This window comes from Sabethes cyaneus, chromosome 1 (genome assembly GCF_943734655.1).
Source record: "Sabethes cyaneus chromosome 1, idSabCyanKW18_F2, whole genome shotgun sequence".
Lineage (NCBI taxonomy): Eukaryota > Metazoa > Arthropoda > Insecta > Diptera > Culicidae > Sabethes > Sabethes cyaneus.
Window position 1 is genome coordinate 56,389,910 of NC_071353.1, and position 27,805 is coordinate 56,417,714.

Consider the following 27,805-nt stretch of genomic DNA (forward strand, 5'->3'; position numbering starts at 1 on the left):
ACAGAAAATGGTGCGACAAAAGTCGCGTAAAATAAGGTGCTTTTGTTAAGCGACCATCTTCAATTACTCACCCGGTCACCAACTCGAACGCCACAAAATCCGGATCGCAGTCTTCGTCGCTGTACTCGTCGATCATCTGCGAACTATTTTCGGCACTGCCGCTGCCGGAACTGTTGGCGTTGTCCGTTTCGGTGGACGTGGCCGCTGTCGGCGAGTTTTGAGTGGCAACTGGGGCTGCGGCAACGGGAGACGCTACCGGATTGGTGGCCGCCGCGGTGGCAGCCGGTGGTTCCGCTCGGTCTACTACGCCATCGGAACCGGATGCAGTCGCCAGGTTGTCCTCTAGCGGAGCATCCGCGGGCTTCGAGATAGGCAGATCGAGGCGGGATCGTCGCTTGGCACCTTCTATACTAAGCGCGGACGCTAGCAGTAGGCAAGCTAGAATGGTCGAATGCAGCGATCTGGGAAGCATAGCGTTCTGAAAAGGACACAAAAATAGGAAACTGTCATTACGATGGTCATTTAATCAATCAATCAATCTAAATTTGTCAATTAAATGGCAGGGAGACCGGATGGTTGCCTAGCGACATTAAGTGCAGCAATTATGATAAAGCGCATTACGAATACGATCAAGATCCAGCGAACGATTTTCTGGAATGATTCATCGGCTACGAGAACGGCTGTCAAAGGCCACGACAGAAAAAGAAATGGGTTGTTATTCGCCCACTTTCAGTTGCAGTAGGGACAGTCGTGAGAACTCCTAGAGGTGGTGTGTCGGAGCAGGAGCTTAAATAAATGATTCGCAATCGGCGAGAAAGTGGGATTCACAAACGGGAATACTAAGCCTTTCGTATTCCCAGCTTGTCTGTGCGATTTTCTTCGGCGAGGCGGATGTGTTCAACCAATAACAAGGTTGGTTTATTAATTACAAACAAACTCGACAAGAGTCTGCGTCGGTTGTGTGTTATTTTGTTTCAGTCAGGTTGCTATGAGTTGAGAAGCCAAAGGTAGCCAGCTCCTAAGTGCACATGACAGCATATAAAACGTTTGGCGACTCATGCCTACGTAGTTGAGGACGGTATGGAACTCGCCTAAGTAAAGAGAAAAAATTAAATCAAATTATGTTTTCTGTCAGTTTGAGGTCGGCTAGAGATAAACTTTGAGATTTTCTTCGTGTCAATGTGAGAGGCAAAATAGTACAAACTAAAGGAATAACAAATTTCCAGAGATGTTGCTAGTAGCTATTAGGGATAAACTTTTGACATTGAATATGAAAAACGTACACGAAAAGGAATATTTATGTACATGGACACTGCAAATTCCAGCAAGAACCGTTTGTTCAGGGCCCGAGACTGCCCAAAAGAGGCAAAAGTCATCCTCAATTAGTGTGCTTCGTTATCTGCGGCAGTAACCAAGTATTGTTTCTGCGCTTGTTGTCCCCAGAATGGTGCAAAAAGCCCGTTGCTTTGACCAGCAGGCCTATGCCGGACGAACAATTTATTTTTCATCTCTGCGCTCCTCTTCAAAGTCATTTGCAAAACCGGACGACGGCAAAAAGGGACTATCGCACATCCTATATGTACTTGTATGTGAGTGGGCTGTCTTATGAGACAGCCCTTTGCGCGGCTAACATTCGAGAACAAACAGGCATTTTCCTGCCGCTGTGGCTAGATCGCGCTGCTCTAATGTTCTTCAATTCTGTCTCATCGTTTCACCTTAATAGCAAAGGACTCCGCAAAATATGTAAAATCGATGCCTAGCAAGCGATATAACATATGCTCCACGCCTTGTGCAGCTTCTGTGGCGATTAGGCGAGTGTGCACTGCCATTGGGTCTTATTCATATGTTATTAAATGGTAACCTGATACATCTACGCTGTTCGGGCGGTTCGAATACTGTAAGAGTTGTCTCCGGCGAGGACAGAATCAAGCCATTTCGGATGAACCACAGCAAAGGTTCCAAACCTCAGCTCGTTAGTTGTCGAACGGTCAGCTCAGCTGGTTAGAGGAGGATAAATAGTTGTGTGTTTGCCAATTTATCACTGAACACTTGGCATATCGAAACCAGGATGCAATCCTGGTGGGAGGTCATTCCGTTCCGGAGCCGGTTGGAGTTTCCAGGGTTACCCAAGGCAGTTCTTTATTACGCAGGTGCAGTGCTAAGAATTTGCTTCTGTATGTTCTGTATTTTGCAAAATTTAAACTCTGGTTGACAAGCATAAATTAATTACTCTTGATAAGTCTACCTTTTTATACAAATTATACAAAATGAGCCACAAGACATGATTCGTTTGCAGCTTGGCGGTGTAAACCCAGAAGTTTATATGTCCCCCTCCTCAACCTATTTTTTTAAATTTCGGTGAAAAAACGCTTTTTGATGTGATAATCCCTAGATTCCCTATAACGGAGATAACTGGAATGTATGACCAAAACGTCTAGATTTACCTCTAACGCTATGTAACTCTATGAGTCCAAGCAGCACTTTTAGTTTTATTACGTTCCTCTAGTGGTTTCCATGACTAATTTCATAAAACTGCTAATAAAACTATGTGCTCCACTGGAACTTTCTAATGACCGCTATAAAGCTGCCTTCCGACCAGGGGGTTCATTCTCCGGAAGGTTTTTATAACCTCTTTACGAATCAAGTAGTCTTATCACGCTCTGCAGCAATGAGTCCGATTATGCTTTTCGTTGCTTGACAGGCACCGTCATAATTCAATGAAGCTTTTCGCCTTGTTCTACAAAGCTATAAAGCGTCAAGCTTGCTCTGGTAAAAAAACCCAATCAGTCAGTCAGCTTTGTTAACTTGAAAATGTAAATCTGTGAACAGAAAAGTTATAATTTTACTGTCCGATTATGCTGATCGATTTGGTTATAGAGGTCATAATAAAATATCTGAAATAATTAACTGAAGTTTTTGGAGCGTCTTAGTAGAATACGAAACCTGAAATCAAATTAAAAAGAAAACTTTTCAATTAAATTATACTAAGTATATTTATTCTTGACGAATACGTATTTTGCCTACGACTTGCAGGCTTCATCAGTGTCGAACGAAAGAATTAATTAAAAATTCGTAGTTCCGCAGTTGTGCAGCATATGCGCATTAAATTTTATCGTGCTTATTGGATAAAATCAACGCGTCATCGAAATTTTGGAATTTTGAAAACTGTAATACCACAATAAAACCAAAGGTAATGATTAATACCGCAAACAAATATTTATAAAATTGATTATTGATGCTCGTCTTGCATGCGACTTGGCACAATTTGTTCGTCTTCGCTTCGCTTCGGCTTTAACCAGGACACTGACATCTGTACTTGGTTAATTGCTATATTTATAGCACCAACTTCTTTCTCGGGCCCGCAGCAAATCCTGCCGCGGATAACGAGTGTTCAAGAAGTGCTCGCACCACCTGCAGTTTAGGTCGCTAATGTATTAGTTTCGGCTTTGTACAAAGTGTGTAGGGACCGAGCTGCGATTTTTACCACGAGATATGGGGTCCTGTCGGGGGTCTGGTTTTGGTTACAGACGAAATAAGATGTTTATAGTATTAGATTAGTCAATCTCAATCTCTAGATAATCACTCTTGTTGCTTCTTGTGACAAGAAACCCAGTTGATAAAATCTTTCTTTCTGTATCTTATAGCTTATACTTTACTTTGATGAATGTTCGTTTGCGGGCTAAAAAAATACTAGAATATGGCAATATGGCCTAGTTTAAATTTTGCTTTTTCGGCTTTGAACTCTAATATTCTTCATAGCAGCAGCAGGCTCTGTTTGGTCATGGTAAAATGCCATTTTCATGGCATTATAAAACTAACAGCTTTATTGACCTGCAACAACAAGATCAATTTTGTATTGGTACGCCATTGTGTTGCTCCGCCTTCTCGAAACACTCATAATAAGTTTATAAAAGATGTAACAGTATTATTTTGGTTTGATAACAAGCCGTATTTTTTGGCTCGTGTCAATTTGGTATTGCGTAATGCCATAATAAAACCAGAGGTTGAAATAAAACCAATGGGTTTAGAATTGTTACATATTTTGTAGCAGAAATTGACATATTTTGAGCATAAAATGACATATTTTGTAGTAGAAAATGTAACAAAAATTTCTGGATCGGTAAGAAAAATTGCTGTACGATGCTTGGTTCTTGGGATTTTGTGGAAAAGTCTCTTCAGAGAATACTTTTCCTGATTGTTTCGAAAGTTTGCTTACATTTTCATAAAATTAAAACAATGCTTGGTTATACAACCATGTATAGAATCAAACTGGACTAGCAGCATTTTATTGTTTTAGCTTAGCTTTTACGGTATTATTGTGTACCACGCGCCGCCATTGAAACGCACTTTAACTGATAAAATTTTAACCACAAGCGCAATTCCTGTAAGACTTAGCAAACAGCTTCAGGACAATCATATACTTTCATTTGCTACTAAGAACGTGTAAATCTATTGAGTAACTTGAGATATAAAATTTTTAGAAACATTTCCAGTTGTTATTACCTATATCAAAAGTGTCGTGAAGTTGTTGATCGAAAGGCCTACACTACAAGTTCTGGGCCTGTGATCTGTTGTGACGCTTCCTTGCTAGCCAGTGAAATTCGATCAAATGCTTCCTTTAAGTCAGCATAAATTGCATTCTGCTGAAAACGCTCGACAACACGTATTAGCTAGAGAGGTAAACTCCGGCAAATTGGCTGAAACTGGTCTTCCAGGAAAAACACAATGCTGCGATGTAGCTATGTAGTTCTTAACATGAAGCCCGAGATGACGACGTATAGAAAGATTGAACGATAATGCGCTCCCAAGCAGCAATTTGAGTTTTATTATGTTCCTCTAGTAGTTTCGTGACCAATTTCATAAAACCGCGAACAAAACTATGCGCTCCACTGGAACCTTCTGATGACCGTTGCAAAACTTCCTTCCAACTAAGAGGTCCACTCTTTATGTAGGGTTTTATAACCTCTTGGAGAGTCTAGGTTTATTATGCTCTGCTGAAAGCACTAATAAAACTGATTTCGCTGCTTGATGGCAACCGCTATAATTTAATGAAGCTTTTCGCTTTGGTTGACAAAGCTATAAAGCATAATGCTTGCTGCGTAAAGAATACAAAGCCGTGAGTAGGAAAAGTTAAGTTTTACTGTTATGCGACGGAATATACAGGATGTCCAATAAGTTCGAATACACTTTAAAAATGTGTTTGAAAAATGAAAATATAAGATATTCTTTTCTGAGTCAGAACCTTTACGACATATTTGGTGGAAGCCCCCCCTCCCCCTTTGTGCTGTATGACAAGCTTGAGACGTTTCTCAAAAGAATCACACGCGGTACGCACCTGGTCCATGGGCATCTCGTCCCAGATCTTGGAAATGAGCATCTTAAATTGGTCCATAGTGCTCACTTTATGTTCGCTCTGCTTGGCCAGCATGTACGACCAAGTCCAGGGGATTAGGATCCGAGGAGCTGGAAGGTCACAAAGTCTTAACGAGAAAATCAGTCAAATTCTCCCGACACCACGCTTGGACGGTATTCGCCGTGTGGGCCGGTGCGCCGTCCTGTTGAAAGACGTAATGATCTTTCCCGTAGAGGTCACGACGTGCCGTGGCCACAACCTTCTCCAGAACATCGGTCTTTTAGTACGCGGCGTTGATTTTCACATTTTTCTCGTTAAACACCAGAGGAAGCTTCCCACGCTTGGATACGGCCCCTCAAACCATCACCGACGCGGCGCTCTGGAACCGCGAGATGTTTACGTGGGACGGGGGGATGCGGGTCAACGTCGGCGCCCACAGGCGATCATTTTGGATATTGTGCGGCTGTTACAAGATGAAGAGTTTCTCATAAGAAAACACGAACTTCTGACCGGCCGGCACGCTGGCGCGAAAGTATCAGTTTTGCTGTGTCCAGCCTCTTCTTCGTTGTAGCCTTCGTTACCCCGTGAACCTTGCGTTTCTTGTACGGCTTGCATCCCAGGTCCTTCGCCATGATGGTGTGGGCAGTCCCGATCGACACATCCAGGTCAACAGCGGTCTTCCGGATCGAGCGGTTCATTTTTCGATGAACCCGCTCCCTCATCATCTTGATGGCTGCTGACGCCCTCGCGGCCGCCCGGATATAGCACGGTCCTTGGCCGAGCCCGTCTCCCGGTAGCCGGTACCGACGGATGGTATTCCGCTTCACCCCGTGGGATTTCAACCGCCGAAATATGTCACCGGGTTGCTCAACTTTACTACGACGTTGCGGTACTCCTTCATCGCGCGCGGTAAACAAATAACAAATGACGTCAAGTCGACACCTTGCGCGTCGGTTAGCCTATATAAGACTAAAGCTGATACCAGTACCAATACACAGAATGCACATGATGCGCACTTGCACAACAATGAAAAGTTGTATTCGAACTTATTGAATACCCTGCATATTGAATTAGTGAATTAGTCTGTAGTGTCCGCAGTTGTGCAACATATGCGCATAAAAGTTTATCGTGCATATTGGAGTGGATAAAATTAACGCATCATCGAAATTTCGAAATTTTTCAAAACTGGATATTTCAACAAAATGAATATGTCTAATTGTTCAATCTCTAGCAAAATCGTTTTAGTTACTTCCTGTGACATGAAAGCCGATTAATCTAAACTTCCTTCAACTTTAACTTCCTTTCTGCAACTCACAGTTTGCTTTGATGAACTGTTGTTTGGCGGCAAAAAAAAACTAGAAAACGGCAGTACGGCCTCACGTAAAAAATGATTTCGGCGTTGGACTCTAATATTTTTCATAATAGCAGCAATAAATCTGTTTGGTCAGGGTGTTGCCATAATAATAGAACCATAAAACTAACAGTTTTGTTGCCGGTCGACAAGCAAACGCAATAAGATCAACTTCGATTGGTGCGCCATATTGTATTACTACGCCCCATTTACAGTAAGTTTGTAGGAGAGGTGTCGCATCCAACCAGTTTTATCGTGGCAATCTAAGCAACCACAATAAATCTGCTTAATTAACAGTTTTATTGCGGTTTTATAGCTAGCTAGAAGTAGTTTTTGACTTGTACCATCTTAGTATTGTGAAACACCATGACGAAATCGGAGGTAATTCTTACCGCAATAAAACCTTAATAAAATTCAAATAAAACCAAGCGGCTTTGAAGTTGCTATCTGGAATTGGTGACTTGACAGTTTCGCAACTTTTCTTTTACAGCACAGTAGAAATGCCATCCGATTCAGGACAATAGGACAATGTTTCATTCTATCAACGGCTTCAGCAACTTCAGCATTTACAATTTGCTCGAAGGTGTTACTGCTTCGATGCCATTTTGTGTATTGATTAGACCTATAAATTTATCTGTTACAACATACACGATGAAATTTTAAAATCTAAAATTAAAATTACAAAATTATGCTATATTTTTACAGATCCTGTTGATCCTATGGCCCAATCATGAATGCGGATCGGCAACTCAACTACCTCGATCTTCCGCTATAGCGAACAGTGTCCCTGGTCATACTAATTTCGCTGGGAATTTCCCCCCTCTAGTGTATCGAGAAACTGTGCAATTACTGTCATTCCACATCTGTTCGCGATCATCTTGGTTTCAGTTTTATCATAACCGCAGAATTTCCCCTACCGAAAACCATTAATTTGCGCAGGCGCGAGTGCTGTGAGCTCAATTCCGCGGTGTTCGTTCGCGTGCGTCTGGCGGAATCGCAGCAAAATTAAGAGCTGCTGTTGAAACGCAAGCGGCCGTAAAATGCCAGATATTCACCCCATGCTAATCATTATGATTTCGCAGGGAATATCTCCAACTGCTGTCGACGCGGTTTCCCCACCGTAGCTGCTGCCAACTTGTTGAACCCCATCAATTTTCACCTTCGGTCGCGTGTTGCAACTGTCGCTGCCGTTGCAGCTAACCGGCGTTGGAGCTAGGGAGACAGAGGCAGTATGGCGCCACCACATTCCGGCCGAAGTATGGACCCAGCGTGCAGACTCATAAATATCGCATTATTATTATATCGCCGAATGGTAATAGAATAATGATCGTCATCACGGGTTGCTGCAGCTTTCGCTGTCGGTCGCGCACAATCGACCTTTCAGTCACCCCACTTCGAGCGTCGCGTGTGCAATCGGATTTACAACTATTTCGGATCTATTTGCACCTCTGATCTTGTCGATCGGATTCGCTGCCCCGTCAAAGGAGGCGCGTTCAACGACTATTATAAGAGCCATAAAACCGTATCTCTTTCATCGGGCAAAGTCGGGCTACTTGCGGCACAAAAATAAAACAATTTTTTTGTTCGCTTCCTTGTCCTGCTTTTTTATTAGCTTTGGGGCAGCACCGACCCGAGAGATATGGGTGAACTTGCGATTTCGAATTGCAACCGAACATTGGACCCTGTAATTGAAATGCAAATATTTGCATTCGCGAAGTTATCTGATTTTTTTCCCATCTGTGGAGTCGCTGTCTGCGTTGGCGGCCCCGGTGATTGCGCGGGTGTGATACGGCTTCCGCAGCATCCGGAGGGCGTTCGTGATTGGCGGTCGTTATGGCGAAAAAGAATTCAATGTTACGAAAGTCCGAATCGATAAAGATTCTGACAGGAGGAAAAACAGGCGGAAAACCCACCACCGGAGTAGATTAATAAATAGATGCAGCGCAGTGGAACTGGAAGGTTGAGAAATGGGTTTGCTGATCAAGGGAAAGCAATCTGTAGGTGTGAATGTACCTAAATCACATCCTGAAAGCAGTGATTGGGAATGAGATTATCTGCTCTGGGAGTGTTCTATTTTCTGTATAAAACAACCTATATAACCTGTCCGATTTTGATACCCATTAAAACTTATAATTGACGTTGATTAGAGATAAATTGAACTAATTCCAGGTTCATAAATCTTGGAGAGATAGTGGTTGTACGTTTAAAAATTCCTTGTACTCTGCTACCGACTCGCTAATAGCATCGCTTATAGGAACTGCCGAACGTTGATGAGCAATATAACACGGCATTATAAATTAAGCTACTCTACACAGGTTTTCGCGCAATTGTTGTTAATCATATTCTCATCGTGTGTTTTTTGTGTTGTTTTCACTGTGTTTCTCATGCCATCGCAAATATCGTTGCTTCCGCTGAATATTTTTGTTTTTCTGCAAAAAAAAACATTCTCTCGCCGCAGCCAAACATCGCCGTAAACGAACAGCCATGGAATCTCTCCTCCCATGAAGTTGTAATTGAACTCAAACGACGGGATCGCTAAAGTTGCTAGCCGCTGCTAGATTACTAGTTGAATTGCTACACATCATTCGATCGGTTGGGGGCGCTAAGCGGTGTTGGCCGCAAAAAAAACAAAGATTGTGTTATTATGTTGAGTATTCTTTCCATGAAGTTGTTGCAATTGATTTAGGTACTTTAATCAGGGCTTATGAACTCCGCTCCGGCCACTACATCGCTCATAATCTTGCAACTTTTTGCCATTGCTCTGAAGCTGCCGGACGCTGGAGACCGGATGAGCAGCTGGCGGCTCCCGTAGGTATGTAAGCAACACGAGAATGATATAAATAAATGTTTATTTAAAAACCACGACCCATGAACGATTGTGTTCGACTACCAACGAGGAGCTCGCCGCTACACGGAATTACAGCTACCACTTCTGTCCGGGTTGAAGTCATAAATTTTGCTCGATTGAGACAATGTTATTCTTGCCGCGCAGTGAACTCTTTCCAGATTATGCCGGTCGACGAATATCGTGCAACAGCATTCCACCGAGAGGGGCGCATGGGGGCCAGGGAAGCTTCGCGTGACTCTCAGAAAGGGTGCAAAAATCATCGTGAGGCACTCTGTCGTTTTTTTTGGCAGATGGCAACAATGCAGCGTCCTTAAAGTATGCGCGACCAATTCAATCTGATTCAAACAAATAGGCCACAGGTGCCTTCGGGGGTCTCTTAGACCCTCTCTCTCTTTTTTTTCTTTTTTCTTAAATCTATAAGACACGGAGTCCCTTCTCAGACCGGCGACAACGGAGCCCCACTTTTCTAGGTCTTTGGAGCGAATGCGAAATACTGCAGTAAAACTGTCGATTTCCTTCACAGATATTGTGGTTTGCTGCGGTCGCGCCATAGAAACCCTGCGGTCAGTCGCGAATTGCAATATTTGCATTCATAATCTTCAGTGACTTCGGTGGGTTGGCCCTTTCTCACCCCGGAGCTGGCAGAAACCGTTCGTTAGAAGAAAATCAGCGCAAACCTCGGACACAATCCGGGGCGGAAACTCGCCGAAGCTGTGAGTAATGCAGAGGAAAATGCATGGAAGTCTTTTGACGCGTTTTTGCCCCTTCTGAACCGGTGCAGTATGGAGACCCAGCAGGAACTACCCACAGATAAAGAAGATGATTGTGCAATTTACGACCGGTAGAGGACTTGGCAGTTCTTCAGAACTGAAGGCTATTTGCCTTTGCCAGTGAAAAAACGGCGCAAATCTGATCTTCTTTCGCTCGAATAAGTACGCCCATCTGGGCCGCAAGGCTCGCATAGTTGCATCATTAGGCAAGCTGTGGAGTGCTCTAATTAGGTTTGCTGTACCAGTTGGAAAAAACGGGACTACCGCACATAACTTGGGAAACATCCGTCCAGCCGGAGAAGTGTGTTAATCACATTAGTTATGACCGTACGAGACGTTTGTTATCGATTTAGTTAATTTTGTTTTCTTCGAATGTTTGAATGAATGATGCAGCTCGTTATCCTTCGATATACGGGAGCATTCACTGAATGAAAAAAAAACTAAGCTACTGGTTTGTCGCTTGTTGCATACTGAAACGACAGTCTTTTGTTGTTCAATGAATTCATACCCATTATTATGAATTGCTGTATGACTTTTATGAATAAAAATGTGTGAAGTAATCAAAAGTAGTTTACGCTGTTACGATGCTAGAGTCATCCATATAAGATGTACATAAAATCAACACAAAACCATTGCAAGAAACTGGATTTATTGGAAAGATATTTCCAATAAAGCTGAAATCTAATAGCATTTTTGGTGTCAAGAATAAAGCATTGATATTCAAAGTAACGTTTTGTTGTGAACAGATCCTACAATGGCCATTGGCGACGATTCATTTTATCATTATGCGCAGTGAAGCAGACATTCAATATCATGAATTTATTATTGGACGATTGGATAAAAATGAACATAATGAGGTTGAAAAGAAACGAAATGGTAATAAAACAGTGACGTGTTGGGATAAGAAGACCTGATCACTTGGTTCTCCAAAATAGGAGTAATTGAAATCATCGATGTTTACATTTATTGCAAACTGCATACATTTCAACCAATGACAATGAATAGTGAATTGACTATGGATGGGCAAACGGTAAACGAGCCGCGGATTTGAATTAATTAGAATTAACCAATTAATATATATATAGAGCAGGGATGGAAGATCAGTGATTTTGATAAAATCTGTGAGTTATCGCCACACGCACAGATCACGATCCGTACAGATCATGACAAACAGTGAATCTTTAGCGTTGATCACAAGATTTTGTTCTCTAAACAGTCTCAGCAGTGGATCGCAGTGTTACATCTTACCTAGCTGCGAGGAAAAATGTCACACATGTTGTTTGTATTGTGATTCATACGATGCACACAACCAATCGTCTGTATCTGTTATATTTCTCAACGCAATCATGCAATGAATATGATCTGACATGAGGTTTGTCATAATCTGTACGGGTCGCGACAAAGTGTTTGTCGCTTACAAGTAGTGATGTCAATGAATCTGAATCTGATCGCTTCTACGATCTTGATCGCTAGAAGCGATTTTTTCCATCCCTGATATAGAGCAAGGAGGGGTAAAAGTGCGATGCGGGTAAAAGTGCGATTCAATGATTTATCGGTGCAGATTCCGAGTAAATTTTCTACATTGGCATGGATGGATGACTACTTAGACAGCTTGAATCTAACGTAAACTTTGGTTGCTTATGAAGCATAGTTGCTGAGTTATGTGCAAATATTATTTTAAGGCGGTTTTGATGTTATTTTTTGTTATACGGCAAATACGATATCATTAGAAGGATATTACTTGTTGAAAATTTGTAGCAGCGTTTTACATCACTCACATATCTGTTTTGAAAATACGGCGAAAATAATTTACAAAATATATTTCACTTTTCCGTAATTTGATCTAACCCCGTCAAGCGCCTAGCGGGGTAAAAGTTCGATTCACGGGCGGGGCAAAAGTGCGTTCCATGGACGAGGCAAAAATGTATAGCTAATTATATAAAGCTTTAGGCACTTATTACAGATACTAGAAATGAAAAATCTGTAGAAAACTGTGTGCTCTACAGATGTAGGCCGAAGAAAAACAATGTGTTTCCTCTGATGTAACAAAAAACAAACGTTTGGAAAAGTTTCGATCTAACAGAGGCTGGAATACACCAGCGCAAAATAGAAAAGGTGCAAATTGAGAATATTCCTTACCGAAACATAACGCAGATTGAAGATAATATGGTTTTGTTAGTTACTGTTGGGCTAATTTCAAGGATTCTAGCTTCGAACTTTTACCCCGCGGTATTCGCACTTTTGCTCTGCTAGTGGGGTAAAAGTGCGTATCTGCACTTGATCAGAAGAAAGAAGAATTTATTTTGCAAAAAATTATTACCGCAGATGATTTATAGTTGAATGTGAAGACATTGAGTAGCTGCATCACTATAAAATATATTATGTTGTTGTTCTTCTTTATATCTCACGAAAATTGATGACAACTTTAAACATCGCACTTATGCCCTGCCCTACTCTATGCAAACTTTTTGCTTCTCAAACCCGCGACGATAAGTTTATACGCCATCTGTTTATTGCGATTTCGCTTAATTTTTGACGTAGGACTATGTTTTACAGCAAGGTTTGGGGTAGGATGTCATTCCAAAAAAATCTAAAAATGCTAGCGTCACGAAAAAAATTATAGGTTTTGAGCCCTAATAGCGTAGCAGTTTTTTTGCGCCAATCGATCGGAAAATCTTCTACGTAACTACACCAATAAGAAAAACTGTTGATTTTAAAGTGCACACTTGAAAAATTTAAAATAATGAAGCATTGTCCAACTAGTAATCCTCGCTTAGTGATTAGTCGGAAGAGACGTCATCAAAGTTTTAACGTGTTTTTAGATAAAAAGTGACAGAATCTCCCCGTCCCAAAAGGTCGAAGATTCTTAGCGATAGCGACCATCAAACCTGGACCAATTTGATGTCTGTGCTTGGAAACTACGCCAGTATGTGTGACAAATTCTTCACGTTCCAACAAAATTTCTTGTGACCGCGATTAAATGTAGACCAGTTTGACGTTTGTGTTAGAGAAGTGTACCAGAAAAAATGAGGAAAGTCCCTTTTTGGATTTGAAAGACGAAACCGCTTGTAATGTAAGTCGTAAGTTAAAATTACCGACTAAGACAATTTAATAAGATAATAAGATAAGATAAGAAAGAAAAGAGAATATCAAAAAGCAAGGTTATGGTCTCTGCATTTTGGAACGTGCATGGAATTGAAAAAGAAAACCATGGAAAACCCATCTAAGCATTTCCAGTACATTAGCAAGAACTTGGCAAAATGTCAACGATCACGGAACAAGCCGACCACGATCCTGAGGAGAAAAACGTGATAGCAGGGTGATAGAGACCTTGAAAAATTAGAACAGTTTTTTTCACCACAATGGCTGAGGCTAATATGCGTAGAGACGAAGAGGGAATCCTTATCCCAACTTAGCACAAGTTGGTCGACTGATGGAAGCAGTTCTTTGATGGCCACTACGGAAATATAACGCACGGAATTGGAATAGAAACCTACCTGGGAGAAAAGAAATGTTAGAATTCCAGTGCTTAGCGTAAACGTTAAGGATAAGGTTAGGGGAGAAATCAGGTTACTGATGACGAACATAGCTAGCAGAGAGGCAAAGCAATGTTAACAATAACTCTTAACTGAGTTATTTCCAGGATCTATGAGGAGGAGAAACTACCGTGGTACTAGTAGATGGATGTGAGAACTATCAAGCGGGCACAATTCTCAACATAGCCTATAAAGTGCTTTCTCAGATCATCTTTCGCCGTCTATAGCTGCTAGCAAGTAGATTCGTGGGAAGTTACGAAGCCGGTTTTGTGGGTGGGCGATCGACAACGGACCAAATTTTTGTGCTCCGACAAATTCTCCAAAAGTGTTGCGAAAACCAAGTCCCTACGCACCGCTTTTTCATAGATTTCAAGGTCGCCTACGATACTATCGAACGTGAAGAGCTATGGAGAATGGTTGGACGAAAACGGCTTTCCCGGGAAGCTGACAAGATTGATAAAGGCCACGATGGATCTCCCATCTATACAGTGCTGTGCGAGGATATCGGGCACGTTATCAAGCCCCTTTGCAACACGCAGGGTTCTGCAACATGGCGATAGTCTTTCGTGTATCCTGTTCAACATCGCGCTGGGAGGTGTTATGAAACGTGTGGGTTTTAACATGCGGGGCACGATCTTCAATAAATCTAGCCAATTGTTATGCAGTTTAAATCCTAAAGCACATCGCACCAGGATTACCGATCTTGTTATGCTGGCTATCAGTGATAGGCCAAGATTTGGTATTGCATTACCAAGTAGGTCTTATGGAAGCTCGCAATACTGCGGACCAAATAGTTACTATCTGACAAACCTTGAAGAAACGTCGACAATACAGCCAGCATACGATGCAGTACCGAGCCCAGTTATAGCACAGGAATACGGATTTCCGGACAAAAGGAGGGGACTGATAAATGCCTTGAAGACGTAATATATGAAAGGAAGAGACTCAAAGGAAACGGACGTACAACGGCGACGAACAAGAAATGCTAGAAACTAATTGTTTCCCATTATATAGGGCGAAAACCAGTAGGTTATGGTAGGCTGGACATGGACACGTCGTAAGCATGCTGTACAACAGCGCGCTGAAAACCATTCTCATTGCGCAACTCCACCGGTTTCTGGATCAGATTGGTACAATGTCAAGATGGTTCGACCAGATCGAAGGTGACTTTCCAGTTCCGAATTATCAGGCGCCTGGAAAACCGACGGCACTATAACAAGTTGAATGGAAACGAATGTTTGAAATAGCATGAGCCACAACGGCTCTATATTGGGCGATGATGACAACGATAAGTGAGGAAACCAGGAGTACATGAAATGAGAGGGGATCTAGCCAAGCGTCAATAAGCATAGAGCAAGTTACTCACAGTCCAGAGGATTTACAATCCTCAGTAAGAACTAAGAAGAGTAGCTTTGCCAAGTCGGAATGAACTTTCGAATGTTGAAGCAACTGGGTAAATCGGTAACGAGTACTTAATACTGCAAGACTTGCTTAGCAATCCAAAGTGAAATTACTACGAGTTTTCAGCCACTGTTTTGATTATCATCGAAATTATATCGCGCCGAGGTAGACATGACATCGTACACCTTATTGATGTCTGTGTTTGAGGAATTGTTTGGGGTTAGGATATTGTTAAGGAAAAGCTCAAACGTAATTCGAGAATGAAATCTATACCTATAAAGAAGGATTTCTGTCTGTCTGTTTGTCTGTATGTTCCTTATAGAATCGAAAACAATTTTCCTCATAACTCGAGAACTAATCAAGCAAATGGAACCAAATTTGACACGTGGGTGTTTTTGAAGACAAAAATTTTTTCTATGATGAACTGGGACCCCTCCTCACTTTAGGAGGGGGGCTCCTATGCAAATGAAATACAAATTTCCTCATAACTCGAGAGCTAATCAAGCAAATGAAACCAAATTTGGCATGTGAAAGTTTTCGAGGGCAAGAACATTTTCTATGGTGAATTAGGACCCCTCCCAACTTTAAGAGGGGGGCTCCTATACAAACGAAATACAAATTTCCTCATAACTCGAGAGCTAATCAAGCAAATGGAACAAAATTTGGCATGTGGGTGTTTTTGGATGCAACCTTTTTTTCTATGATGAATTAGGACCCCTTACCTTTTTAAGAGGGGGGGCTCTCATACAAACGAAATACAAATTTCCTCATAACTCTAGAACTAATCAAGCAAATGGAACCAAATTTATCATGTGGGTGTTTTTGTAGGCAAGAATATTTTCTATGGATTTCCCCACTTTAAGAGGGGGTGGGCTCCTATATAAATGAAATGCAAATTTCCTCTTATCTCGAGAACTAATCAATCAAATGGAACCAAATTTGGCATGTGGGAGTTTTAGATGGCAGAAATTTTTTTTATGGTGAATTGCGACCCCTTCCCCTTTTAAGAGGGGAGCTCCCATACAAATGAAATTCAAATTTCCTTATAACTTGAGAACTAATCAATCAAATGGAACCAATTTTGGCATGTGAGAGATTTTGGAGTCTTGAATTCATTTTACGATAGTTAGAGACCTCTCACCCCTGTGGTAGGGGGATATGGACTCTCATACAAATAAAACAGAAATTTTTGCGAAACTCAAAAACTAATCGAACTCGAGAAATTCGAGACTCTTCCATAAAACATTAGTCAATACAAGACCACAAAAACTATCTATAGTAACACTAGATCATTCAGGACGAGACGGTCGCGAGTGTTGCCGGTGACCCGCCGTCGGAAGCGCCGCCCACTGGGGGCTTGCAAAATTCGAGATTGTGACAAAGATAATCCGAGATTCATGATTTATGTACAACACAGGTTAATTTGTGGCAATACGAAGTTTGTCGGGTCAGCTAGTATTTTATAAATGTCAGTCCGAGAAATAACAAATAAATTTAAGACCGGATCCTTTAAAAATTGAGTCTTTTCTCTGAGCGTTTTAAATTCGCTACTTGTTTCATACTTCACAACAGCAGGTAGCATTTATCCAGTATTTATCAACCACTGAATGCAATCATCGTTGGACATTCGGTCGACTTGTGAAACAGACTGATTACTGCAATGATATATTTACGGAATTACGCTTCGGTTCACGAGCTCAATGAGCTAGCAAATCACTTTCACCCCTCGCAGCCGTCCCGTGAAATTGCCCTCAGACCAAACCACACCCAAAGCATTGCGTTGCGTTGCTGGATTTTGCACGGTCTTGCCGTTTGCTGCGGAGGCCCGCCATTACAAATCATTTAAATCGTTTAGCTGACAGTAAATAGTTGCTGTTTTTCCACCATCGTCTCATCGCAGCATCGAGCTAGTCAACTGACTAGCTGCAAAACACTACGTTGTTTGCAACGATTCATACGAATGATGATGTCCGCCTCTGTGAGGGCTCTTCAGGTTCTAAAGGCAAACTTTGAGCAAAGCTGAGCTCGTCCGCTCGGCTGGGTGTTTGACAGTTGAGATGCTGGGCCCTCGAGGGCCATCGCTCAACGACGGCAGCATACCACTCAAGGTCTTTATGTAAATTACATGTTACGATTTGAGGCCGCAAGGGTACCATCTTCTCCGGCAACACTCGGTGTAGTTCTATTCTTTTCGTGGCAACATAAACATGGTTAGACCATCATACGGTGATATCTCAGAAGCGCAGGTGACGAACAGTATAAAATTTCGCTAACGACCAACAAGTTCACGCTTCTTGGAGACCATTTTGCTCCTGGCATTATGGAACCGCAAGGGTCTAACGCGACCAGTTTAATTAATGCAAAACTTTTATCTGTAGCCTTGTGTGCCTTGTCTTTAGCAGCTTTAGGCTAGAATCACGATCACGTGCGCATTAATTAGCGAGGTACAAAAAAACCTTCCGGGAAGAGACCCTACCGCGCGTACTGTCTCAATTAATTAATCCTTCAACACCTCTCTATCATAGCGGTGCGGCGTAGCACAGTTCGATGACCCCTGATGACCACCTGCTGATTTTAGGGCGATTTTCGTGAAACTCGGGCTATTCCCTAACATCTCACAGTTGATTCACACACACGGAAATACGGAAACTATCGAAGCAAATCCATCCAGCATCAATCTTGCATACATCTCAACACCTCGCTTACAGCAGTTGCAAAACGGCACACAGCGCAAACAATTACAGGCTCATTCATCAGTTTCGAACAGTTTCGCAAAACATAATACCGTCGGACTTACGACGTGCCCGTGGTTCACGCGGAAGTAATTCCTGGCCGTGGCCTCTTTATTGCCGGGGCTGTCTTGCTACCCGTGTACTTAGGCATTCAACGAAATCGCGACGCGCGGCTCGTGCGGGTCACCGACATCCGTCATTTTTCTGCAGGCCCTCCGACGGAACGACAGAGCAAATCCCTTTATTATTGTGATTATTTCATAAAATAAATTGTAATGTAATATGTTTTGATAATATTATGTAACACAAGACCTGGCAGCGCATGTACTATGAATGTGCCGCGATCATAAACCAGCTGCAGACTTTGCTGCCGTTTATGCTTGCCAGCTTTCTTCCTGGCCCAGATTGAGTCAGTGAGGTTGGGCTTGAATGAGTAGAATGTTGTTTTATGAGGTTGTTTCTGCCGTTGATGCGAAGGTCCGTTTACTAGAGCGGGTCAGGACCGTTGCGAGAGCGTATTGCAATTACAAGCAAAGATGTGTTGAAGGCTCAAGAGGGCCACTCTCCCCTAGGATGCTGTCCAGCGCTCGTGGGTGCACGTTAATAGAAGGAAACGAGCACCGTTATAGGTGCAGGTAAGAATTATGATAATCGATTACAGCTAAGAACGGACGCAAGCTAGTGCTTTATCTTTGCTGCAGGCGGGCGGCGGTGGCGGTGGCGGCGGTGGCGGCAGTGGCGGCTGCGGCAGCGACTGGCGCTCACTGATGGCGATCAATCTTACTTACGAGTGCCTGCTCGCCCGGTGAAAGTACAAATGTCAAACAACAATGCACTGGCAAATGAGATTCGCGAACACTAGAGACTCGCCGTCAGTTGCCGATTCGGCAGCAGAGATGCTCGTTATAGCGATCTAAATGCAAGCCTCTTTATGTCGGGGCTGAGTAGGTGAAATATCGACGTCACAAGACGAAGATTGATGGGTGACTTGTGGGAGCGGAGCTGCTCCTTGATAGGAGGTTCGCGGAGGTTCAAAGGTTACTTTTTATTATTAGCACAGCGCGAATAATTACCGATTTAATTTCAATAATGAGTGCGTCATACCCTAGTAAATAATATAAAGATATTTTCATAATATTTTTTATTAGCTTGTTTATATGTTATAGACTGTTGTATGTCAACTGCTTCGAATTAATAATGGGGCTTGGTCTTTACAAATTAGTTACAAATGCGTCTTGTAATTTCTGCACCATAAAAAGTATGAGTTATTTTATGTTCATATTATAGTCGTATAATCGTTGCTCGACGTGGCCTGTTTGTTGCTGTTTGCCAATCTATTTGTAAATGCTTGTGACAACTTGAGCGGTCCAAAAATCAACGATAAAACTTTTTTTTATTTATTTGCGGAACATCTCGCTCGGGGTGATGGTGGAAATGCTTTCTTTGGAAAGGAACCGTTCATCTAACATAAAAACCATAATATCATCATCATAATATCAAAATGTAATTGACGCATACCGCAGTGAATGATGGGGACAAATTTACATTGCAATTATTTTCTATGACAAAACGTGTCGTATCACATTACAAGAGAAGCTTTTTGAATCGGGACATATTTTTCAAAGTAGAACATATAAAACGGAACATTAATGCGGGCCGTGATTATCAATAAAAGACATAACTCAAATGTCTTGTTTCTGGAATTCCAGACATTCAGAAAACAAGGTTTTTACTAAAAACGTTAATAGGTTATAAAAGTAAGCAGTATTCTGACAGGTCAGGGGGAAAGTAATGTTTGAACAAAATCAGAGTAAAGAAACTTAGTGCTGATTAAAAACGCGAGCAGAAAATCACAATGCCTGTAATCGTAACAACAAAATAGACTTTATGAAGTTATTCACTATTGCTTCAATTTATGAACCAGAAAATATATAGAGCCGTTTATAATTACAGGAGACACGGTAATTTGCTGATACTGATATTATGTTTTCCCGTGTTGGCACTTGACATAACGCAAGATATCATACGGGAAACCAATATCCCTTTATTATTGTGATATCAGCCAAGTTGTCAATTCTCTGCTTATTAAACACAAAACGCCTGTTGCGCCACTTCATAATGTGGTGGCTGCATGAAACAGAGCTGATGCCCGGGAGTCGAGACACAACCAACTTACAGCAATTTCCGTGAAATCAGTACCATCTATTGCTCTGACCATTTTGGGACATTGTGCAAACCATATCAATATGAGCGTCAAACTTTAAGGTTTTATCTGCCGCTGACACTGAAAACATTTCCAGGTTCATGTAGCAGGTTCTAGGGACCCCGGCGGAAATGGTCGTTTTAAGGAATATCCGAAATGATATCAATATAAGTGTCAAACCTCAGGATTTTCAACCTTCTTTAATTCTTGAAGTTTGAAATCCATATTGGTATGGTTTCGGTCATGTTTTAAAATGGCCATAAAGGTAGGACATTACTGGCAACATTTCCAGCACTGATTTCACTGAAATAGCCATATCTCGGTTGTGTCTCGACGGATCTCCGTTCTCTTTTCACCAATCGACAGAAAATGAAATCTAGTTTTGGGATAAAATATAAATATTATTGAATTTTCATGTGAGAAAAAGATACAAACGATGAAAAAAATCAGTTTTTGACATACTCCCGGACAACCCGGAATATCTCCGGTGTCCACTGGCTACAGAGCAGTTCCACGCCAAATCGTCCAAAAAATGCTGAAATCTGAAATGAACCTCTTTGATTTGGATGATACTTTACAAACGCACCTTCCACAGATTTTGGCGCCGTTTTGATTCAAGGCTCATTTTTAAACAGGGCGTACTTATTTTCATGTGTATTATGTTTGAAAGATTGTATGTATCTCGAAAACTAACGATTTTACAAAAATTATGTCTAAGCAAAAGTAGAAAATTGATTTCTGAACACGAAAAAATTATGCACTGAAAAAAATATTTGACCAATTTTTCAATAAAATTTGAAATAAAACTTAAAATCAAGTAATTAAAAATCTACCATTTTTGAAAATTTTTAATTTTTTTGGAAAAAATAGAAGTAATTTGCAAGCTTTTAAAAGTTGTCCTGAGATGGAGCAACTTTCATGAACGGACTTCGTAGAACAACGACTATCATGATTTTTTTCCAACTTGGGATTTTTTAAGTAATATATGAATTTGTAATACAAAAAAAAATTTTTATGTTATTTACAACAAAATTGGTCATAACAATTATTTTTCTAAATGCAGCCGTTTTAGAGATATTCGGAGAAAAAGTTGGATTTATTTTAATTTTTTATGTTAAACATGTCTTTTTCATATGTTACTCCAGTTGCTCCACTGTTTCTATAAAGTTTCTAATAGCTACATTTAATTTCCTTCAATTTATCTGGATACACCTTATTGATTCAACTTTTCGCTTTTGAGTTGTGGGTATTTTGAAAACTACATTTCGAAAAAACTGGACACGCTGATTAGTTAGTAACTGCCGCGTGACGAAACATAACAGAAATTTTGACTAAAAATAGTTGAAAGTATGTTCACTGACGAACTGACATGACACTTAGAAGAAAATCCTTTAAAAACCATCGTCCTGTACATTTTGCTTGCACACTAGCAATCATGTTGCTAGTGTTATGCATGTTGCGGAGTAGCTTGCATTTGCAGGGTTTTGTACATTTGAATGGTTTTATACTGAAAACTCAAAGCAACACTCGCGCGCCGCGGTGTGGCTATGTTGCGAAACATGCTTTTTTGAAAAATGAGTGGTTTTTGATTGGACGATAGAATTATCGCGAGTGTCTTGTCTGTTTGTCTGTGGTATGTTGTTTATGTCGGTAGAGTTTTACCAAAATAGATTAAGAGCTTACAGTGATATCTTTGGAACAAGAGAAAGTACACAAAAACTTTCTTCGAAAATCCAAATGCTTCCCGCATTAATCGGAACTATACTCTGACCATAAATATTATCGTCTATCTTCCAGTCTAGAACCATTGATGAAATGGTGCCTTACCGTATCACGACTGTTGCCTGGTATAATATCAAGTATATTAGTTATGGTAATTCGTCCAGTAACCATACAAACAATGGGTCGTTAAGAATGTTCACCACACGAAAACGAACAATTTTTCATACATATTTTTGGAGCGTAGGATATGATGAACATAATGATAATGGTTAAACCATAATGTAAATAGTAGACGCCACTGAAATTCCTGCTTTCGGAATGTATTGTAACCTTTGATCGTATGGTGATTATAAGGATTATAATAGCGATATAGTTATGACCATTTTCACTATTGTTTTCATTTACATATGCGGGTTCTCATCGACGGAGCAGTAAACAGCTCAGAATCGAACACACCGTATCACAAGTAATTAGACGTTCAAGAAGCTTTTTTACGATAAACGAAAGACGGGAAACAACACGCTGCATTCGTCATACTGCGCAGCATTAAATACATGCGTTGTATCGTATAAATATTGTTTCAAAATTTGTTGTCTACCTCTATTACCACCACTATCGGAGGCGGTTTTAGCTGACAGCTGTCGCGACAGGGATCTGAATACAGCGCACCACTGCGACACACCTATCCTCTATTATAATGACAGTTTGGAGCATGTTTCCCGTAACTGCTACCAGTGTTGTGAGCGGCGCTGCAATCGAATTTTCGGGCCGTCCATAATAAGTGATGCATTATTTTTATAGGAAAACGTTCACTTTTGTAGCATCAATCATGGAAGCAAAAGCTCATCTTGCGTTACATTTGAAATGCGCGTATTACAAAATTGCACATTTATCTTGCTGATTATAAATCGATAGCTTTTCTTTTGACAGCACTTGATGGTTTGTTTACATGGTGTTAGAGTTTAAATTGAGTTTTATCTTTGTCCGGCAGATAATGATCAAAATGTTTAGTTTTTTATGTAGAAAAAGTGCTTTTTAGTGTCTTTTGACGGCAAAATGACGTCATCACAAAATGATCTACACTCTTGAATGATTCTATCTGTAAATAGGTCGGATTTAGTTAAAGCTAGGTTTAAACAACTCAGAATGCCCCAAAAGTGTACAAACTCTGATTTTGAGTAGTTTTTCAACCAAAAAATTGGTAGTAGGAACTTAAAAGTGCGTTATTTGTCATAGAGAAAATTCAAAAGGATTCAAAATCGAGATGAATTTGCAACTAGTGAATGCAAATTGATTTATTGTTCATCTCCTTGATGAAAAGAAGTAGAATTGTTTTGTAATACTGTATTAACAGTTGTTTACTTTCCGGAATAAGCTAATGGGAACAAAATTCGGTGTTTGTCAAACTTGCATCGAGAGCGGTACACGTAAGCGATTGCTTCTATTTCTTCAGTCTAATTAAGTGACAGAAACAGTGGTTTGTTGTTAATTTAATAAAAACCAGCAAAATTTGTGAAATTTTGTGAAAGTAGTTATAACACAGTTATAGTTATAATAGTTATATAATGACAACATTTTTTCTTTTGGGAAAGTGCAGCAAAGAAAAGCTATGTAGGCTGAATTCAGCGACAAGACAAAATATCCGGTAACCTTACTTTACTTGATCTCTGTTGTTTAAAAAAATTATTGGGATTTTTGTGAGGGTTAATTAGTACCTCATTATATCGTGCTGCATTTAAAGATGTATTCTTTAACGTAGCTCATGAAAAATGCCCAATTGCTTAGCAAAGTGCATTTTTACATCGTGCAGCGATATATTTTATTAGGTGAAAATCTTTTGTTTTTTATTACCGAATGAGCAGTTCTTCGATTGTTGCCATAACGTCTAATTAGGCTTATTCATAGTATGGTGTAGTTTAGTGAATAAAATACCTTTATCCCAGCGAACACATTAATTTATGTCTATGAAAAGTTTACCATATTAAACTTAATGAAACAATCGGAACAATTGCTCAGCAATTGATAATTTTATTGCAGGGTAATTACATCATATGAATCTGTTTAAATATCATATGGTTCTCATTTTAAATTGAAATGCAAAACATCTAACATTCTACAACAATTCATTGAGGATTAATGATATAAACACTTCATGTATATGTGAAAATACGTCAATCGAAAGTGTTTTTCTATTCAAAATGAACTAGTGTACAATAAATAAAACCGAAGTGTTTCGTAAATAAATTTTATATGGTTCCTAAAAAGTTACACAGGTTGAACACCCTAGCTTGGATGTCAGTTCGTCAGTGGTAAAATCGTTGTACTTGTAAGTCAGATAAGCCAGTAAAACAGATTTATGCGCATAAAAAGTTACGTGCATCGTTCGTGCGTGGAAACTATCATATTGCGACATTTGCCCCGATTTACACGATAATCACAGTCGAATCTCGCAAACGATTTCGCTCAGGCAAAATGAAGTGAAAAAGAAGAGCAAGAACGAAAAAAAAAGTCAAACTCATATGTCGATTAAATTAAATGCCACTCTAGTGTCAGATTAACAGTGGTAAATACGAAATGTGTCGTTAAATGATAATCACAGTAGTCTAAATAGTCATAAAAGGGGCAATATATATTGCGACATTTGCCCTTATTTAGACTACCCCGATTTACACGATTATCACAGTCGAATCTCGCAAACGATTTCGCTCATGGAAAATGAAGTGAAAAACTCGCAAGTAGATTAAACTTAACGCCGCTGGCACATTCCAGCGTAACGTGACACCACGAGGAGCCGACTTTCATTGATATTTTGCTCCCGCTATAGCAAAAATTACGTTTGTAACTAAGTTATTTAATAGGTGTTAAACTATGCTTGATAAATGTAGGGTACGGGAGGGTATTTCCAGCCCATTAAGCGGTAGCCTAAACAATATTCAGGAATTACGTTGAAACTATATTTATTCGAGACAAGATTTTTATACCAGTTGATAGAATAATATTTACTGAATATCGGCGTGTATTTTGATCTTAGTGAAACGCTACTGAATTTGAGTTATAGTCGCGAGAAATGATGAAGTCGCTGCGACTAAATTGGGCCCATTTTCTATAGTGGTGTCTGTGTTTTTTAAAACCGACAGGCCGAACTAGCCAGCACAGGGATTAAATGCTTTTCAAAAACAGATCAAAAGGAATACCGATAGGTAACTTGTCGGTATTGCCTAGATACCGACTCATTGAAGATAACTAGTTTTGCAGTGACAACAGCTTTCTAGAGTGGCTACGAAATAAAATTTGATCGTGACACGAAAAAATGAAAGATTTTGAACGCTAATATCTCAGTCAATTCTGAATGTATATTCATACCATCATAAAAGATGCACCAATTGTGTAGTTTCTATTAGAGTTACTTGCATTTCGTCACAAAAAAATTTTGCTTGGCTGTAAAATGTAAAATATAAGTATATATTTTGTTTGTCTAACATGCAAGCTATTGATTTACTTGACAAAATAAACGATATTTGCCCTCGCGACGATTCTGGCGGTGGTTTCGCCCGCGACGGTTATAATTTGTCTCGTACCAAAGGGTGGGAAATTAACAATATCGTCACGCTAATTTTTGATGCATACCAGCACCATCTACTGGCGGGTATGAAATGGGGAAGGCAAACGAGAAAGCGACCTACATAGCTTTTGCCAGCCCAAGCTCCTACCTAGCTCTTCCACGTGGTCATACCCGGTAATACTCTATTGAGTAGCTAAGCTAGGAGGTGCGATGTCGCGTGGTTCCCAGATGCAGACGGCTGAGCCACACGGTCTTGGTAGCAGGTAAGTATAATATGTTATTTTAATTATTTGTTTCGTCTTAGCTCATCAAACACCTCCTATTGTACAATTTAGACACTAACCGTAACAAGCTTAAATAATGCACATGGATATCGTAAGGAAAAACTAAATTTTTTATTAGATATTAGATGATGGAAACTGACGCAAATATTTTTCGTTCGAAGGATTGATGGTGAGATTGTTCTATTTTTACCATATATGCTCCATTTCATTTTATTTTTAATATTTTATTCATATCGTATATTACTGGATACAAGAACACCTATGAAGATTGCGTGAGTTTTTGCGCATCCTCTTAAAGTAGGTGGTCAACTATCGTGCCCATTTCTACAATCGTAAGGACAGGTGTATGGTATACTTACGGGTACATCATATCAGCCACCCATGATGTGTACGGTTGTGTATGCTATGCTAAGCTATGCTATACCAGCACCATCTACTGGCGATGCCAGCGATAAAAGAGATTTCGTAGGCTGCTCGTACTTACAGGAAATCTCATGCTGAACTGTCAATGCGTGAGTGTCGACAAAAGCAAAAATACTTCCTTCTCTTTTTTCTCACGCAAAACCCTGAGCAATATCAGCAACGCTGGCATCGCCAATAACCGACATCCCGAAATATTATCCTTCAAAAGGGATATTCCTCGGTTATGCATGTGTTTGCTGATGATCTTTTTCCCCTTCTCATGCCATTTCATAGAACTATATCTACCGGTACCTGCCAAGGCCGATAGCTCTAATCCAGAATAAATCAAGGCCCCATGCGCTCAATCAATTTCGTTGGCCATGTGTGACTTCGCTTGGCAAGCTGGCAGCACTATTGGTTCCAGGCGACTCCGCATGTCGCAACTTTTTCGTTTGCACCGATGCTGCTGCTATATGAGTTAGCTCTAACATCAACAGCTCGGTGGAGTGTTTGCAAATCATAACAATTGCCTTGCTCTCATCTATCAATCGTTTGGAAAGCAAAACACTTGCCAATGAATGGAGGAAACATCGCACCAAGGCTACTGCTCCATCAAGGTCGATTTCTGGCGGATAGGCAGACGCAATGATCAGCAGGCACAGCCGAGGGTATCGAAAACAAAAAAACGAATCCATCAATCTATCGCCTTCCATAAAAATCAAGAGTTCCCTATTCTACGTTTTTTTTATTATTGTTAAATAAGACCCCCTAGTGAGGGGCTGGATATTGTTCGTTTAGCGATTATTCTGCAAATCATATTGCCGTTGGAGAGCTATTCAGGGCAACTCTTCTGCACAGTGATTATTTAATAACTCAACAAGAAAGATATAGCTATTATAATCGTCGTGGATAATGACCTCTGCCGTGGTTTTAATAGAAGAATTAAGAAGTGCTGCTTTCACGTTAGTCAAGAGTTCAACAAACGGCTTTGTTTTGATTCTCTTTTGGCAAAATAAAACATCCTTCGCGTTCGGGCGCCCGGCATAACCCGAAACCAAAAAAATACACGTGGCCTGTGGATAGGGGAATCGAATATAAAAGTAAGTTTTCTGGCTCAAAAAAAAAAAAAGTTTTCTGGCTCAAGTTCAAGTTTAATCGCCCTTCAGCAGCTACTGGTCAAGTGCAACATATGGTTGCCGGCTACTATATAACTACATGTTGGATTGTAGAAGCCTCTTGTTACTAAACCCTGACTAGCTAATGGGCCTGGATGAGGGCTGTCGGTTGTGCTTTGGAAGCTGCCCCGTTTTTTTTGTGGCAAAACAGAAGCAGCACAAATGTTTTTATGTTAATTATTACACCGAGGACATAGCGATGGTCGACCGAGGGCTGTTGGACAGCGGGAAGTTAATCGATGTTTTCATTTACTACTACCGACAATCGCTGATTGCTCAGGCCCTGGGGGGAAATAGCACATGAGTGTTAAAGAACATCGGTTGGAACAGAACGTTGTCGACTCGACGTTTGCTAATATTTATCATTAGCGCGGCAGTCACATTCTCTGCAGAGTCTCTGTAGGTTCTCCTGCTCGATCCGCTGAATGCGACGATGACAACCACAATCGACACAATGTCTTTTGAG

At 40.6% G+C, this 27,805-nt stretch overlaps 2 protein-coding genes across 2 annotated transcripts in view; one reads left to right on the forward strand and one right to left on the reverse strand.

The window, feature by feature from the left end:
- The window catches only part of LOC128738156 (uncharacterized), a 69,986-nt gene extending 69,514 nt beyond the window's left edge, over positions 1 to 472 (reverse strand). Inside the window, exon 1 of the mRNA XM_053833068.1 lies at positions 72 to 472. Within this exon, the coding sequence (XP_053689043.1) occupies positions 72 to 472 (401 nt within the window). The remainder of the gene's footprint in view (positions 1 to 71) is intronic.
- Positions 1 to 27,805, forward strand: part of LOC128738162 (autophagy-related protein 16-1) — a 288,388-nt gene that overhangs the window by 93,586 nt on the left and 166,997 nt on the right. The gene's annotated exons all lie outside the window — the stretch shown is intronic.